Raw genomic sequence first — 20,573 nt, forward strand, 5'->3', positions numbered from 1 at the left:
CTGATCTTTTACAAACCTATTCTTGCACACTTTCCTTTAATTTTTAAGTTCCAGTACTGCATTGTATTTCATTCACTGAATGAAAAGAAAACTGTTCATCAAAATGTATTCCCTCATGAGTGTGTGCGCAATGTGATTCCCTGTTCCGCATTGCATTTCTGACAGTAATCTGGGGCTATCATTCTCTTTTCATCAAAATATGTTGCATTTCATATACATTCTACCTTTATGCTAAAATACATTGAATTAATGTATGGAATAAAGGCCCTTCTTCTATCAGTGTTAACGTTTTGTGTATTTGGTATGTTTATCCATCAAGCAATTCAAAATCAAGATAACATAGCACATACTTAATTTAATTAAGGAGAAGTAACCTACCTTTCAGTAAAAGCACAACACTGTGAAACAATTGTCACTGTCACTATCACGTTCTTTTCATGGTCATTGATGCACTTTAATACATGGAACATGTCACACCCACACTCAGATGGAGTGGACAGCATTTGTTTAAGTGACTCCATAACGACCAGCGATGATATGAACTTTATGGTAAGCGCTCTATTACCAGTTTAGCGGATAGAAGATGGACAGCTTGGAGCCACTTGCAGGGATGAACATTTGTTTATGAAAGACTTTTTTTGTTTTTGCGACAAACTACAGGTTCAATCATGCAAAGTTTTCAGTTGTATTCTATGAAAGTATTTTCCTTCACTCCCTGAGCACTTGTAGGAAGAGCTCAGGTGGACTGACCCTCCAGAAGCGGAGAGAGTGGGAGCCCTCTCTTTTTGGCACGCATCAGGAAATGTCACTTACAATAAAGGGGGGGAAGCAAAATGGTAAGAAAGTCAAGGTAGCCACTGCGCATAGTCGAAAGAACGCTGGTTGAGGTGTTGCCCATGAAAGAAGTATTATTTGTATGCAGGAGTATTGGAAATGTGTTTAAATCAGGCAGTAGTAGGATGTTGCTGCATAATATTGCAAGAGAGAGAGAGAAGTAGCATGAGAGATAGGACCACAGTTTGCAAATACAGACTCAGAGACTTGATGGTTGCCCCATGTTGAAGATATGTGGTCAGAAAGTCAGGTCTTTATTGCCCTAGTGAATTCTAGGTGGTTGCTGTTTCTCCTTTTGTTTCTTCGGATTCGTGCTCCAGAACATCCATGGATGCATGGAGATGGATCTCTGTCTCAAGCACGCACTTATAAAAGTGAAGATGATCAGCTGGAGGGGCATTCCAACTGAGTTTCTTCGACTCACAGCAAAGACTGAATTTGGATTGTAAAGAAAGAGGCTCAAATCAATGTATCTGGGTAGGATCAGGCATCAAAAAGATAAACCAGGCATCTGCTGTCAAATTCTGCTACTATCAACAGTAGCATTAGGAAGGTCCCTACTAGATCTTCAAAGGAGGCTAGCGGCGTCCCTTTTAAATTGTGGTGGATCACTTTGTGAATAAACAGGTCTATAATTTGTTGTTATAATGTACTGAATGTACCTAGGCAAAGGGCCATTTATTTATCAAAATGAAAACTGTAAATACATTTTGTCTAGAGCACTACTACACCTGTATTTCTTCAATTCAATGCTCATTTCTTTTTATAATTGTTTCTGCTCTTGTACTGCATTAAAAAGAGAGGAGTCTACAGCCAGCACCGGATACATTTGCAGCACAGCGATGAAACCTGGGAGGAGACAAACTACAGAGAGTAGTTCCTCTCCACCGGGCTGGCGAGAAAAAGTCCCCTTTGTCCATTTATTGCTCAGAAGCTTCATTTCTGCATTCTGATGGATTGGACTGTCAGGAAGAAATGGATTTGCTTGACAGATCTGCTCCCGCTTCCTTCCCAGGGGTATAAGATCAACTGGGATGGCCTCACACATTGGCAGTTCTTGGAAAATCACACAAAGACCACTCTCGTCCTAAGTGGTTTTCACTGGGATTCTGACGACTCCATATTGCCCAAGATGCAGCCTGAGCCAGTGTAGCATGGTATATGTGTATCTTGTATGTGTGTAGGCACATGCCCGCAATGTGTTCTCACCCAGAGCACAAAGCACAATGGCCATTGCCCCAATGTAACCTCCAACCACTAGGAGGGAGCACATTCCCCGATTCACTAGGAATGCCTTCAAGATCCTATGAACAAAGGCATGAGAATCTAAGCATGGAGATACTAGAGAAGGGAGAAAGGATTAGTATGGAAACAACTGAATTCTCAAAGAGCAGAATGCAAAGTGTCCAGCTGAAGCAATAAGTAGGCCCGAGAGCAGCATTTGAGACTCTTATCACAAAATAATTGGGGAACACGTGTACAATCATGCCTGCAGTACTGCCAGAAAAGAAAATCCCAAAACCAATTTAGGGAGGGATCTATCAGAAATCAAGTACAACGGAAAGAGTCCAGGCAAAGCTGGAGATCATTCTGACTTATATATGGGGCTCCCGGTTTTATGGTATTTTTTTTTTACACTTCCGGCTGTATTTATCAATATTTATTTTTTGCCTATCATATATTTATGTTGTGTTTTGTGAACAGATGAGGGGATAACTCATCTATTCCTGAATTTATTTAAGAAATAAACGAATGGACATACTTAGATGCCTCTCAGGTTTTAGCACATACACAGCCAAAACTAATAAACCCACATAAAAAAATAGTATAATAGCACAAATACATGCTGAGATATGCAGTAATTTAAGCACATCTCATTGAACTTTGTAACTCCCCATGCTGCCAATAAGTACAGTTATTGGTTTGAAAGTCATTAATCTCTGCATGGGGAGTCACTCAAAAGAAGCCAAAATATCTGTATTTTTCTGCTTTTAAAAAGAATTACAGATAATAAAGACAATGTTTTCGATCTGTATTTATCTTTAAAAATCAGTAAAAACTGAAAAAAAGGGAGCCCTACTTATATACTCATGCAAATTTTAGAATAGATGTGCCTGGCAGTCATACTATGGCTCCTGATTGGTCTTCAATATAAATCCAATGGATGCGAGAGATGGATTCAAAAATATCTAACATGTCAGTTCCAGATTAGCTTCCTTATGCATTCTAGAAAATGTATTTTCTGGTTAAAAAAAAATGCATGGAGCAATAGTAGATATTAATCTGTGGTAGTGTTTGATAAATTATACATAAAGGAAATGCAAATGATGTGGCAAAGTATGCAATTAAAGGCAGGTTATGTAGCAAATTAGGTGGTTCATTCGACCCATTTTTAATACTTTGAAATAAAAGGATACAATAGAAAGCCCACAGTAGTATTAAGAACAAAAAAAAAGAAGCACTGTTGTGTTCAAAATGTCCTTCACCAACAACTCGTCATTTTGTCATGCAAGGAAAAAGAGAATGCCATGTTATTTGCACTCTAGTGTGACTCTATGATGGAAATAGTTTTCTGTAGAACATATGCAATATTGTACTCAACAGAAAGCAATCCTACATGAATACACCATTTGTTACAAATGATGTGGATTTTGATGCTTCCAATTATATTTTACATCTTGCATTTTCAGGTTTACACTGTTTTTATCTCTATTAGGCTCCTGCAGCATCTCTTCTCCCTGCACAACAGCCTTTCAGAACAATATTTTTAAATGGCATAGCAATTTATTATTGAAAACATTACACCATAAAATGAGACGGAACCGTCCTTGGATTCTTGTATATGAGGACTCTCCTATTAAAAATGCTTCTTTGAGAATAGTGTCTGTGATGTAAACATGAATTTGCATAAATTTCAATGAATTGATAAACAATACTTATGGTCAAGGGAGGATTTTTTATTTCTCCCTCAATTAGTTACATTTAAATTTGTTTTTAGGTCGAGCAGACCTAAAAAGCATGTGAAGCATGCTTTGTCTGATCAACATCTTTTGCTGGCGTGTCTGGGGGAATGTTAGACAGCGATCGCCCACGCGCCTCGCTGTCTCAGATTCCTCCTCGAGGGCGCGCACGTCGCCGTGCACATCCCCTGCCTGCCATTCACTCTCAATCGCACACAGCCACACTCACGCATGCGCGCACACACACACATACACCCACGCAGGCACAATGCATACACACACACACACAAGCGCCCATGCACGCACGCACATACATACATGCAGAGACACCCCCGCACACATACACACACAAGAGCACTGAGGCCCCCCCCAGCCCTTTGGAACTTACCGGGCCAATCTCGGGGGACTCCACTCGCAACACGCTCCTTTCCCAGGGCTCCCACTTGGTCAAGGGAGCCCCGCAACACTTCCGCAACCTCCTGCTGGCGGCCCCGGGGCTCTCCACCGCTCACAGGAGCCCCGGGCCGCAAGACGGATTAACGCCTCCTGCCTCCTCTTCCGGTCCGAACGCGGCCACGCCCCCGTCACAAGGCGACCTTGCCGGACTCCCGGTGCGGCCGCGGCAGGATTGCAACGCTGAACTGCTTTTTAAACAGAATAGCACATCCATGCTTTGTAATACGGTGAATGAAGGCAAGTTCGAAAGGTGGGAATTTACAGATGTTGTCAGGTAATCAAATAAAGTTTGACCATGTACTTTTAAACACCACGTCAACATCCCATCGTGTGTTACTTCCTACGACTATTTTATAGATTTTCAGAAAAACGCGCCATGCTAGCTGATTGTGTCCGCCCAGCTGTTCTCGGGACCCAGCTGCACCGACTTTACTCCCTTCCCAGAGGCCGTAGCCGACCTTCCTCCCAACCCAGCCCCGCGGCTTTCGCCGAGCTCCCTCCCATCTCGGCTGCCAGGTAGGAACTTCCTCCCACTCCTAGCCGTAGGACCAGCGGTTCTGCTCCCTCCCGGCGCTGGGATCCGCGGTTCCCCTGCCTCCCGGCCCTACCGTAGCTCCCATCAGACCAGGACCCGCTGCCGGGCACCTCTGAGGCCCGTCGGACTCCGGAGCTCGCCTCTCTCCGGCAGCGGGGCAACAGCCGCGCATGCCGTCTTGGCAAAACTTTTTCCTGCTGCTGGCCAGAGATATGGAAAATGGCCGCTTAGAAGAGTGCAGTTTCCTGCCTGTTCTGCCGCCCTGCCTGACTGCGCTCGTGTGACGGGGAGCAGGGGTTCCGAGTGGGTCAGTAACACCCAGATACCGCTTCCAAAGAAAGGGGTCCCCGCCGAAGCTCTCCCTGAAAATGACTCGATGGGTCCCCACCAAGAAAGAAGAAAAATACGGCGTGGGTGAGTAAGAACACCAGTTTATTAGGTTGCTTTTCCCGGTTTTTGTTCGCTTTTTTGCATTTTGAGACCAGGCAGTATGTCCCCACGCCCGGGAGGTGCTACCGCCGCCATCAGGCATCATTCGCATAGATTCACATATGTCCGGGAGGTTTTGCGCGTGTTTGCCATTGAATCCCTGCACAATAATAAAAGCAGCCTGGGGTTGTGGTTACTCGCCAGGCACTGTCCTCGTATAATCAAACAACATTTGCACTGATTTCTCGATTCAGAAAGTGTCTCTAATGTGTACTATGTTTGGAAAAAAAAATCTGGATTACTTTATTTTAAAACGCTGGTCTTCGCATCCCCGAAATGTTGAGAAAAAAGTCAATATTGGTGGTGGGTGTTAGACGAACTTGTCTTAGTGGCTTTTTAGAGCGTACAGATGCCTGGCATGGGTGCACCATGCTCCTTTAAACTCCAGTGACCGGGGCGTGTTTACATTCTCATTCTACCGACATGCACGCTCAGACGCCAGTGTTGTGGGGCTGGCGCACTGTTATTGTACAGCGTGTGTGGGGATGTCTGACAATCCCACAAGCTGCACCTCTCAAAGGAACGAGAGAGACTTGAACATTGCCAGGCATTTAAAAGAAATCCTCGTCCTTGAATTATTGATAGTGCACAATTTAGAGTGATGAATATATGTTGCAAAGTTTGGAGCCACACGTTACAAATTAACATGAAAATGGTATTTATAAGTGCAATGATCTGATGTCAATATGTACTAAAGGAAACTAAATGCAAATAAAAACACCTACATCTTTAGCGTTTCATATAAGCATCACTCAAATCCTCAATTATGCTCTTACTTTTGAGCTTTTAAATCTGTGTTATCATTTTGCAGTTTATTGGTATCTTTAAATCTCTCTTGCCAAGGAAGAATTACTCGGAGCTCTCAATTTTCAAAGGCCCAGGCGTGTGTGGGTCATCCAGGACCGTGCTCTGCATTCTGTGAATTGTAGTCCTGATTTGATAATGGTCCAAATAGAACATTGAGGATCCTCAGGAATGTTTGCGCATCTCATGGGGCCTCCGTAAGCAGGCCTGGGTTTTTGGCAATTTCTGGGATCAGCAGAATAGCTGCTATGAAGTGCAGGTGCGTCATTCATGCTGAAGTAACCAGGCCCTTCCACACATTGGATACTGCGCTGCCTCACACACACTGCGCTGCCTCACACACACTGCGCTGCCTCACACACACTGCGCTGCCTCACATACACACTGCCCTCCCTCACACACACACACCACGCTGCCTCACACACACACACACCACGCTGCATCACACACACACACACTGCGCTGCCTCACACACACACACTGCGCTGCCTCACATACACACTGCCCTCCCTCACACACACTGTGGTGCCTCACACACACTGCGCTGCCTCACACACACACTGCACCACCTCACACACACACTGCGCCGCCTCACGCACACTGTGCCGCCTCATACACACTGTGCCGCCTCACACACACACTGCGCCGCCTCACACACACACACTGCGCTGCCTCACACACACACACACACACACTGCGCTGCCTCACACACACACACTGCGCTGCCTCACACACACACACTGCGCTGCCTCACACACACACACTGCGCTGCCTCACACACACACTGTACTGCCTCACACACACACTGCGCTGCCTCACACACACACTGCGCTGCCTCACACACACACACACACTGCGCTGCCTCACAAACACAGTACGTAGTCACACACTGCTGTGTCACTCACACTGTCCTATCACACACACTGCCCTGTGACACACACACTGCCCTGTGACACACACACTGCACTACCTCACACACACTACGCTGCATCACGCACACACTGCCCTGCTACACACTGCGCTGCCTCACACACACTGCGCTGCCTCACACACACTGCGCTGCCTCACACACACTGCGCTGCCTCACACACACTGCGCTGCCTCACACACACTGCACTGCCTCACACGCACACATTGCGCAGCCTCACACACACTGTGCAGCCTCACACACACACACACACTGCGCTGCCTCACACGCACAATACGTAGGCACACACTGCTGTGTGTCACTCACACTGTCCTATCACACACACTGCACTGTTACACACACACTGCACTGTGAGACACACACTGCACTGCCTCTCACACACACTGCGCTGCATCACACACACTGCCCTGTTACACACTACACTGCCTCACACACACTGTGCTGCCTCACACTGTGCTGCCTCACACACGCACTGTGCTGCCTCACACACACACTGCGCTGCCACACACACACACTGCGCTGCCACACACACATTGCGTTGCCACACACACTGCGCTGCCTCACAGCCACACTGCGCTGCCTCACAGACACACACTGCGCTGCCTCACAGACACACACTGCGCTGCCTCACACACACACTGCACTGCCTCACACACACACTGCGCTGCCTCACACACACACTGCGCTGCCTCACACACACACTGCGCTGCCTCACACACACACACTGCGCTGCCTCACACACACACTGCGCTGCCTCACACACACACACTGCGCTGCCTCACTAAATATCAATACATCTAAGTCACGTAAGTACAACACATATTGCATTACAAATGCTATAGGTGTCACATTTGCGAAAGTTAAAACTATTGGCATTGTAAACAACAAAGCTATTAAGTTTGCTATTTTCAAAACTAACACATAAATAAAAAATGTGTCATTTACTATACCAATAGCTCAAACTTTCCTAATGCGAGACCTATTGCATTGCAAATGCTTGTTGTTTCCTGTGGCAGACAAAAGCCCTACACTGCAATCCAAAAACCTGGAAGGATTGCATCTTCTTGCCAAATTTCCCATTTCTTTAAAAATGCATGAATATAGAAATCAACATTATTTTCGATCCGTTTGAACTAGCAATAATTTACTTTCCAAAATTAGAAAGAGTGTGCACGTTAAGGTGGATTATATGGCAAATTCATATTTACAGTAAACTGTTATGGAATTCCTCCGGCTCTCAACAAATGTCTGTGCATGTATTGCTTGTTCAGAAACCCAATTTAAATTCAATTTCCTGAAAAAATATGAATTCAATTAATGATCCAAGTTTCGTAATTGTGTATTGTTCACAAAGCTATTTTATGTAGGTTATCTTACGCTATGGCATGGAGTCCACCTCCCAGCAGCTATGTTGGAAGTCCCTGCTTTTACATCAGTGGTACTCAACATTCCAGGGGGGTGGTTACGTCAGCAAAACACAGCCTTCTGGGAGTTTTTTACTCGCAGCACAATGAACCCATTTCAAGTACAAGCATCGGGACACAATGGGCCAGGACTCGAACCCCCCTTTGCCCAGTGACAGGAAGCCAGCACCTCTGCGTCTGCCTGCTATCTTCATCACATCTCGGCACTGTCTGACTTCCAATCCCTTTGTCCCGTCATACAAAGACCTGCAGTCTTTGATTTTCTCATTTAGGCGAAGGCATGCACTTACACAAAGAATGCTCGGAACATTCCAAGAATGTATTTTATTAGTTACAAGCTGTAGGGAGCTTGTAGCTGGTTGGCTACTGGCCTCTATCCGTTGTAATTATGCCACAACCCCCCGTTGCCCTCCAGGACGTGATATCAGGTTTATTTATGAACATTTGGCTCTAAAAACAAAGAAACTCCGTCCGCTCTTTGCCTGTTTTTTTGCGGTGTCTGAGGGGTTGCAGGTATCCATATTCCAGACCATATCTGCCAAGCCTGCAGGATAAAGTTACCAGATGAATCCTTTTCACTAACACCACATAGCTACACTTTGAGAGTTGGGTTAAACAACCGAATGCCTTCTGGGAGTTGTAGTCCTGGTTCACATTTGTTGATCCAATTGAAACTAGCAAGTATTGTGCTATGCAGATTTGTAGAATACACTACGTTAAATGTAAATGTTTTTGTACTTGTATAGCGCACAGCTACCCGCAGTGGGTTTCCCGGCGCTTGTACGAATACCGCAAGGGAACCCTTCCTGGCTTTCCCTGTGAAGTGTCCACTCCAGGGCACCCCCATGGTGCAGACCAGGCATCCCTCGCGTTGTGGGGGCCGTTGTGGAGACTTAGCAAGCTATTGCCCGGAGTTGCAGCGTGGGACCCATGTTCAGAATAGGCACTGAGGCGAGAATATCCGGTCAGGGGAATTAATGAGCCCGAGACCCCTAGTCCCTGGCCAGAGCTCTGCATTGAGGTCTGCCTGCTCTAACCATTGAGCCAGGAAGGATATCCTGGATCTGAAAACAATCACTTGTCCCATCCCAAGAATGGAGCATTGTGTTCTTGGTGACAGGGTGTCATCTGGTAACCTTCTGGCACTAGCAAGGACACAGGATGCTATGACTGCCTGCTGCCAAATGCCAAACAGCAACTCCATAACAAATCAGAAGAACAGGGTAGGGGATGTCAATGTACAGGTAATTGTCAGAGGCCTCAAGATAATCTACGGCAAGTGTGAGTGGTTCATCCTACCACATGCCGTCTATGCAGACTGGTACTTGTAGTGTTGTGTTTTAAAAAAATCTTTTTAGGTGCCAAACTGCTGTTTTGTTTTATCGAGCTGTTCCTCTTTTAAAAGCACTCTATGGAGGAACCCATGCGGCGCTATCTAGACAGAAAGTGGTTGCATAGGTGGGGGTTGTAAACAGTGGCATTTATATTGTAGGAAAACATTAGTCTTTGTAGCTTCTTCATGGCTCTCGTGTCTGCCACGTCCATGTGTGAGGACTTCGTCCCAACCAGGCATTTCCTTTGCATCTTGGCCATTTAGTGACTTGGAGACTATAAACCAAAGGCCCTAAAAGTGGAGATGTACACATCTAAACTCAAGTCACTTCTCTAGAGAGATATATATATTTGATTGGTGAGAGAAGGACCAATTGGGCATTGCCTTCTTGGAAAAGGGTGGCCACAGACTTTGGGCGATGTAAATGAAACAAAAAAAAACAGGTCTGGGTGAATTAGACGCATTAGTATTCTTTCACTTGAATTGCATATATACAATCCCTTTTCTATCCCTCCACTATCCTTCTCAATCTAGGTAACTGGCTAACATATCCACCGCTCAAATTACGTTCATATTTCACTGTACTAATTCACCACTAATCCTTTATGGGTTCTGGAGTAGCGTGACACTTGCTGAAAAAGCGCTTTGACACCTCGTCAGGGGTAGTAAGTGCTATATAAATGCAATTACAATACAATACAATACATAGCCGGCTTTGGATCAGCCCCCTTCTTTCATTGGTCTCTTCAACTGTCATTCAGGTTTTGCCATTATCCACCACACTTTGCGGCAGTGCGGTGAGCCCACTTCGCCACTAGCTCTCTTACACTGTGCATTTCTTCTGATTGTATGAGCCCCTCTGCCTAAAACAGTGCACTCCAGATCCAGGGCTGGTGGGCTAATATACTTTATTTTGCTAACACTTTTTTTCTTTCTTTAATTTATCCTTTATTTTCCTGTCATCCTTGTGAGTTTAAAAAATGTCTTCAGGTTATTGTAATTCCAATCCAATAGTGCCTTATCCTTACTTTGATATCCCTTTCATTCCCCTGCTCGTTTTGAGGGTCAGCACCTGCAATACCTTTTCCCCCCATTACATTGTGCGTAAACCTAGTTTGTACTCACAAAATAAAATCTGGGTCGTTCTATGGACGCCTTTTGGAACCATGTCCGACCTGATGCAGCACAGTGATAAATAAACAATAATATCCAAAGTATGGTGAAAGAAACACGTAGCACATATAATTGCGTAATGGTATATCAGACCTCAGAAAAATGTAATGGCCACAATTTCTGATCGTCGCCAGAAAACTCTTATTGTGTATTCTGTAGAGAGATACGTGCTTGAGAGTAGAACAAATCAAATCTGTTTTACAAGCCTGCAGCCCATTTCCAATGAATTTGGACACCTCCATTTGTTTTTTTTTATCATTCGTTTCACCTATTTGTATTTATTATTCTCTCTCATTCGTAACTGTCAGTGGATTCTACCAATGTTCCCCGTATTTCATTTCCGTTTTTGGTTTGCTGGTTTGCTGAGCGCTCAAAGATACCTCGATGGCAATCAAATGTGTACTAGGAAACGTTATGTCAATACATAAAATAAGCATTTTGAAAAGTGGTTCATGTACTTGGCTTTGAAGAGTTCATTGAAGTGGGCTGCAAGATGAAGATACATTTGAAATCTCATTTTAAAACCATTTCCAGGGAGCTCACAAATATGACGTTGGTGTTGCTATGCAACAGACCTTATAACCAATAGATGTTCTGTCTCGCTGATACAATTGGAAGCCATGATTGTATTTACTTTTGCGCTTGATAACATATTTTGTCTGTTTTTATTGCTGAAGTAATAAAAGGAACTGGGTTAGAAAAATAAAAATTTGTCTTATTTAATGTACTCAATAAATATAGATTCATAAGAATGTAATATACTTTGTTTTACAATTCATAATAATATCTTCCTGCCAACACATATAGCGCGTATAGATATAAAGATTTTGATTATAATCGTCTAATAGTTGGCAGCCCTGGGAACAGAATTCAAATATGTGACATTTATGAGAAAATAGATAGGGCCATTCAAAACATATTAAATCTAAAAACCCAATGGAACTTCTTCAAGCCAAGCAGCTAAAGTTCTCCAAATGGATTCGAACTTCTCTAGACAGTTCCCCACCAGACTTGGTTATTTCCAGGTAATAACCACATAGCATGGCCCACTATTGTCCAAATCGGCGGGGAGTTGGGGAGAGGGAGGCAAGATGGAACCAGTGTTTAGCAATCCATAGATCTTACAAGTTATTGCTACAACAGTGACAGACAGACGTCAATGAGGAATCCAATCATACGCACCAAAGCCTAAAACTATCCATCACTTGAAAGTAATGGGTTACTTTAAATACATCAAATACTTTTGCGCTTTTTGTCATATATGGTGATTACAATGTCTAATAGTAAACCAGGAAAGGGGATGGTGCAGAGAGAGATATTTCACATATACTTGTTCTTGGTAACCCCCTATATCAAAGAGGATTGCTTTCTTGAAAATACAATTTAAACAGCTGGCAATGCCATCCTACCTTGGGCCATTTTGGGTTCAAGAGCCGAGCTTTGATTGCGTCATCCAGGGCCGGCTCGTACTTCTGGATTTTCATGAAGGCGGCCGACCTGTTGCTGTACAGGATGCAGTTCTGCGGGTCCACCGCCAGCGCCTCATTGTAGAGTTCAATGGCCCGGTGGAAGTCTCCGTCATGGCAAGCTTGGTTACTCTGCCGGACCTTCTCAATGAACTCTGCCTTTGAAAGCGTTGGCCCATCACCACCTCGTCCACCAAAAGACTTCAGGCCAAATGCAGGAGCCTTTTCCTAAGAAAGGAATGGGACTAGGTTAAACTGACTGCCAAGGGACTTTTACAAAAATACAGAAAAAAATAACTGTGACGAGTGGAAACTTTAAATTAGTCTCACTTGTGTTTAGCTCGGGATGCATTCCAGTCCATCATTTTTCTTCCGCTAAGGAACTTTTAACAGTGATCTATCGTATAGGAATTAGCGTGGTCTTGTTCCAAAAGGAACAAAGCAGCCTGAATTTCCAGAGCAGGTCCCCTTCAGAGGGGAACAGAAGCCAGCAGACCAATATGGAATTACTTAGGACACATTAGGACTGGAGCAGACTTGGCCTGAAAGTTCAGTCCGGACTGTTCCTATTGGAGCAGGACCAAGACTGATCTGCATATGGCTGGTTTCTGTCTAGAGTAGCACAGTTTATTTATCTTGCCAGATCGGCTCCTCTGACCAGCACGACAGTGTTACTAGATTTCACATGGGGGTCTCGCCACCAGCCCCCAGATCCCTCCTTACTTGTGGCCAACAGTGTTTATGTCCGATTCAGCCGTCTCCGTCAGTTGAAGGAGACCAGAGTTCTCAGTCAGCCTCTTTGCTCCCAGCGACGCCTCCCTCGCAGGTCAGGCCGAGATCAGGCCATTCTACCACAGAGCCTACACCGAGGGGAGGTCGTGCTTGCACAGTGGTGCCGCGGTATTCACCTCGGCATCGCTTTTCCTCACACCGCTTCCGTCGTCTTCTTTGCAAGCTGCGCCACTGGGCAGGCGCGGGAGATTAGCGGCTCTAAATTGAAGCCGCCCTCAACAAGCCAGTGGCCCTCCTCCGGTCCTGCGTGTACGCCGCGATTTTCCTGATGCCACTCCGCCCCCCTTTTGGAGGTTTAGTTGACACCCTACAGGGCCTGCGCAGAACTGCGCCTTCCCAGCTTCCCCTGGCCACTTACTCCGCCTTTCCCTCAGAGCGGGCAGCGGCTTCCGGGCGTCTCCGTCACCAGTTCCTTCCCCACCTTCACAATCAGGAACCACCACCGACCCTGGCTACACTACCAGAATTAGGGCTGCGGGACAGACAGCTCACACCACGGCGGCCACGCTACCTTCCACCAGGTTATTACGAGTGGAAGACGACCATCCGGTAGCGCTTCTAAACACAGGTGAGGGGAGGTCAGATGGGACCAGCGTGGGCGAGATATGGTTTGGAGAGGGGTGACCAGTTCTCTCTGTCCTTTCTCTACCGTTGCGGGGCTTCCCAAAGTTCTTGGTCAGTTCTCGCTCACTGGACAGAGGGGCAGAACTTTCACTCAGCTCAACTCCCCTATAGTCTCTCAAGTTCACCCCAGGCTAGGGGTTGGTCCTTCTTGACTTGTGAGGGCCTTGTGTCCAGGGACATCAGAAGCGTAATCTAAGCAGGGCCAGGTCTGCAGGAAGGGGGAGCGGTGACAGCAGTAAGGAGGCTGCCCTTAAAAAGAAGTCAACCCTCTGAGTGTCCTACCCCCCTGGCGCCACAGCCTGTACTCCAGCTGGCTCTCTGGATGACAAAATGGCCGCCCTCAAGTTGGCCTTTTATACCCCTAGTCCCCAGTGTCCAGAACAGGCCAGAAGGTTCTAGATCCCACATATAAGTCTATGGGCCAGTCCCTGAGGTAATCAGTTGTGGCAGTTACCAGCCACCATTTTGTGTGACTAAATTTTCATCTTCATAAGGGACACTTAGGCCTCAATAAAATTTTGCGAATATGGTAGCACCCACCCCCTAGGACAACACCAATATTTTCCAGTGGACATAAAAAAATGAAAAGTACTGGAAGGCAAAAAGGGACAAAATAAATAAATAATAGGAGGGACCACCCAAAGGGCCTACAGGTCTAACACGCGTCCCCCCCAGCTGAAAGTGGGGAGAGCTACCCAACCCCTTGGGAGTTCTCATTACTAAGGCGGAAATACCTAGAGAGACCGTCTGCATTGGCGTGGTCCACTCCAGGCCGATGTTCCACCCGGAAGTCCATTCCCTGTAGAGAGATAGACCATCTCAACAACTTGGGATTCTCTCCCTTCATTTGCATCAGCCAACGAAGGGGCTGGTGGTCAGTCTGAACCAGGAAGTGCGAGCCAAACAGGTATGGTTGCAGCTTCTTCAGAGCCCAAACCACCGCAAAGGCTTCCCGCCCAATTGCACTCCACCTCTGTTCCCGGGGAAGCAGTCTCCTGGACAGGAAGACAACAGGTTGATCCAGACCCTCTTCGTTGAGTTGCGATAACACTGCCCCAATGCCATGTTCTGATGCGTCTGTTTGGACAATGAATTCCTTGGAGAAATCAGGGGCCCGAGGACTGGAGCAGCACACATTGCTTGTTTCAACTTTTCAAAGGCTTGCTGACAAGCCTCCGTCCAGACTACCCGTCGGGTTTGCTTCTTGGATGTAAGCTCAGTTAGGGGTGCCACAATGGTGTCATACCCCTTCACAAAGCGACGGTAGTAGCCTGTGAGGCCCAGGAAGGCTCGGATCTCAGTCTGGGTCTTGGGGGGCTCCCAGGCCATGATAGCCTCAATCTTTGCCTGGAGGGGCTGCACCGTTCCCCTGCCCACCAAGTGGCCTAGGTACACCACCGATCCCTGCCCGATCTGACATTTGCTGGCCTTGATTGTCAAGCCAGCCTGTTTCAGGGCTTGGAGAACAGCTTGTAAGTGACACAAGTGGTCCTCCCAGCTGCTGCTGAAGACGGCAATGTCATCTAGATAAGCAGCAGAGAAGGCCTCCATTCCGGAGAGGACCTTGTTTACCAGCCGCTGAAAAGTGGCAGGAGCGTTCTTGAGCCCAAAGGGCATCACACCGAACTGGTAGTGGCCCTCAGGCGTGGAGAAAGCTGACCTTTCCCTTGCTCCATCTGTAAGGGAGATCTGCCAGTACCCTGAGGTGAGGTCAAAGCTACTCAAGTATTGGGCAGCTCCCAGCCGGTCAACGAGTTCATCCGCCCTAGGGATCGGATGTGCGTCAGTTTTGGTCACTGAATTCAGTTCCCGATAATCCACACAGAACCTTAGTTCTGGAGTGGTGCCCGGTGGGGCAGCTTTTGGTACCAGAACCACCGGACTGGACCAGGGGCTACTTGAAGGTTCAATTACTCCTAGCTCCAGCATCTTAGTGATTTCACTATGGATGCTGGTCTTCACCTTGTCTGACAGCCGGTAGATCTTAGACTTCACAGGTGGGCTGTCTCCCGTGTCCACATCATGGGTACACAGGTGGGTCCTTCCTGAGACAAGGGATAACAGTGAGGAGTACTGCCCCAGGACCTGGCGGCAGTCCTCCTGCTGTTCAGGAGTTAGGGATGGGGAGAGAATCACTCCCTCCACCGACCCATCCTTTTCCTGAGACGAAAATAGATCAGGGAGAGGCTCACTCTCCTCTTCCTCTGCTCCATTGGTCACCATCATTAAAATGACCTCGGGCCTCTCATGGTGGGGTTTGAGGCGATTGGCATGAAGCACCTGTAGGGGCTGTTGGGGGGTCTTAAGGTCCACCAAGTAAGTGGCCTTACCCTTTTTCTCCATCACCTCAAAGGGGCCTGTCCAGCGATCCTGGAGGGCACTTAGCTCTCCAGGTTCCATTACCCACACTTTCTGGCCAGGCTCCAATTCCACAGGGTGAGCGTTGTGGTCATACCTCTCCTTCATCACTGCTTGGCTGGCTTCCAAGTTGTCAGAAGCTTGCTTCCACAACTTAGCCATTTGGCTCCGGAAGGCCAGCATATAGCTCACCACGTCCTGGGGAAGCTTCCTGGGAGTCTTTTCCCATCCGTCCTTCACCAGGCTGAGAGGTCCACGCACAGGGTGCCCATACAGAAGTTCGAAGGGGCTGGAGCCCACTCCCTTCTGTGGCACTTCCCTGTAGGAAAACAACAGACAGGGTAGGAGGACGTCCCACTTCCTCCGCAGGCTCTCAGGCAGACTTCTGATCATGCCTTTCAAGGTTTTGTTGAACCTTTCCACTAGACCATTAGTCTGTGGGTGATAAGGAGTGGTGAACCAGTAGGTAACCCCACACTCCTTCCACATAGCCCGCATGTAAGCTGACATGAAGTTGGTTCCCCTGTCGGACACAACTTCCTTGGGGAAACCCACTTGGGTAAAGATCCCCATCAGGGCCTAGCCACTGCAGGTGCAGTGATGGTTCTCAGAGGAATTGCCTCTGGGTACCGTGTGGCGTGATCCACCAGAACCAGGATAAACCTGTGACCAGCTGAAGTTGGTGGATCCAATGGCCCCACAATGTCGATGCCAACCCTCTCAAAGGGGGTGCTAACGACAGGGAGTGGTTCCAGGGGAGCTTTCAGCTTCACCCCTGTTTTCCCACTGGCTTGGCAAGACACACATGTCCTACAGTGAGTGTTGGACTCCACCTTCATTTGAGGCCAATAAAAGTGGGGGACAAGCCGGGCAAAGGTCTTGTCCTGACCCAAGTGTCCTGCCAAGGGTATCTCATGAGCCAGTTCTAAAAGAAAGGCTCGGTAACGTTGTGGGACAACCAAGGCCCATGACGAACCATGCGCTGGCGCCTTGGGTTCACTGTAGAGGAGTCCATCCTCCCAGTAAATGTGGTAGTTCCCAGTAACGTTACCTGCCGCCTTGGCTTCGGCCTGTCGCCTCAGTCCCTCAAGGATAGGGCACTCCTTCTGGCCCTTACAAAACTCCTCCCTGGTAGGCCCCTTCTCCACATGCCATTCAGCAGGGATGGGTAGGTTCTCCAGTGAGTCAACATCCCCCTCCGTGGACTACAGGTCCACCACCTCTGGTGGCCTATCCATCTCACGAAGCTGGGATGTCGAGGTAGGCTTCTCCTGTCCCTGGTTTGTTCCCTTTTTGGCAGCTGGCTGTGCCTTTGTTCCAGGCTCCAGAGTAAGTACACTCCCCCTCCGGGTAGTCGCGGACCTTGTGCTGGCACAGGCCCAGTCAGGTGTACCCAGCATCTCAGTATGAGTCCGGTATTCCACCTCCTTCCAAGCATTGTGCTCCATATCATTCCCCAACAGACAATCAACTGGCACGGCAGGGCTTACGGCAACTCGAAGTAGACCTGCAACCCCTTCCCACTCAAATGGAACCTCGGCCACCGGATAGTGTCCCATTCTGCCGTCAGCCATCGCGGCGGGGTGGAGTACATTTGGAATCACCTGCTCTGGAGACACCAGATGACTCCTTACCATAGTCATACTGGCTCCTGTGTCTTAGAGCTTCCCCTCTTTGGCCATTGATGGTGACCCGCTGCCCATACTTGGTAGTATTTGGGGGCACCTGGATCTTAGTAACCATCTCCCGATCTCCCAGGGACACTAAGGTGACACCCGCCCACTCCCCCCCTTATCTAAGGGCAACTCCTCCCCGAGCACTACACTAGCTACTCCCGGGGCTTTTCCTCCAGTGGGAGGGGGTGGTCTCTTTGGGCACTTAACATCTCCCTTATAGTGCCCAACTCCACCACACTCATAGCAGTGGACAACCCTTGGCTGCTGACTTTGGCCAGGATGAGGGTTTCTTGGCGGGTTAACCTTGGGACTGTATCCTGTTCCTTTTCCCTGGAAATTGTTTTGGGGGCCTTTTGAGAACTCCCTTTTTTATCAGTGGAGAAGTGTGGCTCACTGGTTAGAGGAGGCAGACCTAGAAGCAGAGATCAGCCCGGGACCAGGGTTCAATTCCCGAATCGGCGGGGTCTTGAGCCCTAAAAATGTCCATGGACTCGACAATTCTCGCTCCGGTGCCTACTCTCTTCATGGGTTCACACTCTGCGACTCTGGGCAATAGCTTGCTTAATCTCCACAACGGCCCCTCGCGGCGGGATGCCTGGCTTTCACCTTGCGGATACCCTGCGGGGGTTATCTCACAGGGGAATACCAGGACGGGTTCCCCAAGCAAGCGCTTAGAAACCGCTCGATGATTTGCGCTATATAAATTCCTGTACATTTACATTTACATTTACATATCTCCCCCCTCTTTCTTCTGGGGAGCGCCCTGTCCGGTCCTTTGGGAATCCCTTCAGTCCCCTTTGAGGAAACCCGGGTACAAGCCCAGATGTCCGCCTCCTCAGCAAGCTTCAGGGGGCTGGTCAGCTTGCTATCCACCAGGTGTTGTCGCAGCTCGGGAAAACATTTCTTGAGTAGGTGCTCCTTGAGGATGAGGTCATACAACCCCTCGTAGCCCCCCACTTCGCTGCCTTGTACCCAACCCTCTAGAGCCTTCTTTGCAAAGTCTAGGAAATCCACCCAATTCTGTGTGCCTAGTTTGTGACTACTCCTAAACTTCTGTCGGTATTTTTCCAGAGTCAGCCCAAACTATCAGCGCCACTTTCATGGTGGGGTAGTGGGTCTGCTCTCCCTGCTCCAGGGCCAAAAGGGTATCCCTTCCTGCAAGAGGCATGTATTTATACAAGCCACCCCCAGTGTTTTTCCAATATCCCATGGGCTCTTAAGGAGACCTCATCGGCAGCCAGCCACTTTGCAATGTCATCCCCTGCGCTGTAGCTGGCGACTACGTCCTTGGGTAGATAGGGTCTGGGTTCCCTGGTCAAGTCTTTGGATTCGCTGCCACCATTAGGAGTACTGGGAGTCCCTATTTGCAGGGCCTTGAGATCTAGCTCCCTGAGACACAATTCATGGGCTAACCTCTTCTCCTCCCTCTCCTTCTCCAATCTCACCAACTCTCACTTTAACTGCCTTTCCTCTCTCTGGTCCGTTAGTTCAGCTTCAGTTAAGCTCCTCACAGAGACACTGCTGCCCTCCCTTGAGAGTGTTCTGGGACCTGTCAGTAGGTTCTCCCCCTCAGGTTGGTACAATACATCTACCCCGATGACAGTGTCCCGGTCTGCCTCCTCCTCAATTTTCCCCTCTAAGTGAGCTTCCACCCATGCCCTCGAGCTAGTTTGAAGTTCACTCTTCTTCGCACCTCGCTTGTAAAACACCCCCTTTCTTTGGCAAAAATCCCTGAGTTGGGCCACAGTATAGGTCTCCAACTCCTCCAGATCAAATTCCATTTTGCCACCAAGGTCTTGGATAGCCACTTAGAAGGAGACAAGGAAGGGCGTAAAGTAAGGATTACTTCCACCCACCACCAGGAGAGAATTTGGAAAAACAATATTTTAATTAGGGAGTCCGCTTGGAGAAAACTCCAGGTGTAGGCCTGTGGTACGCACTGCATTACTACTAAGTGGATGTAAGCACAAGCTCCTATCCCACCACTGATCACCAATTATGTTGGACCTGGGATTACCGGACCACATAAGGTAGCCTGGCCCAGAGTAGGAACAGCTAAACTCCAAGGCAATTGTGTTGTGCTTTCATCACTCACTCACGGTAACCCAGCACTCATCCACTGAAAATAAATGACACTACACCAGTTTAGAAAAATACGGTTCACTTTTAAAAAACTTCTTTGAGCTTTCTTATTCCGTCAGACCGTTTAAAGTTATTCACATCAAGTAATTCTTCCGCAATTAATTCAACTATACATTGTTCTTTAAACTTAATGAATTCAACAAATGCATTTCGTACTTTATATTAAAGGCAAATTCTTGGTTGTTCAGATATGGCAACCCTAGAAGGAAAGAACCTTTCCCTTTTTCTTTCAGGGAAACAGGAAAGTAATCTCACGCCTCCAAACAGTTGGAAGATCACTTTCTACAACCTGCTTAATCAAAGCAATTTAGGTGCTTGTCTAGTAGATGCCAGAGTGATTTTTCCCCCTTTCCCACTGTAAGGAAAAGAGAGCAGGCAACAATTTCAGACAGTAACAGAATTATAATGTATTAATTGACTCGCCATGCACTAGCACTCTATTTTAGTTTTCTTTTCAGCGTTAGTTCTAGACCAGGTAGATTCCCAAAATCACATTATATTTATCCTGCCAGATCGGCTCCTCTGACCAGCACGACAGTGTTACTAGATTTCACATGGGGGTTTCGCCACCAGCCCCCA

General features: G+C 47.5%; 1 protein-coding gene across 1 annotated transcript in view; it reads right to left on the reverse strand.

The window, feature by feature from the left end:
* Positions 1 to 20,573, reverse strand: part of TTC28 (tetratricopeptide repeat domain 28) — a 1,842,918-nt gene that overhangs the window by 1,655,437 nt on the left and 166,908 nt on the right. The window contains exon 2 of the mRNA XM_086943149.1: positions 12,346 to 12,630. Within this exon, the coding sequence (XP_086799275.1) occupies positions 12,346 to 12,630 (285 nt within the window). The remainder of the gene's footprint in view (positions 1 to 12,345; positions 12,631 to 20,573) is intronic.

The sequence above is a fragment of the Lissotriton vulgaris genome, chromosome 11 (assembly GCF_964263255.1).
Source record: "Lissotriton vulgaris chromosome 11, aLisVul1.2, whole genome shotgun sequence".
In the NCBI taxonomy this organism is placed as follows: Eukaryota; Metazoa; Chordata; class Amphibia; order Caudata; family Salamandridae; genus Lissotriton; species Lissotriton vulgaris.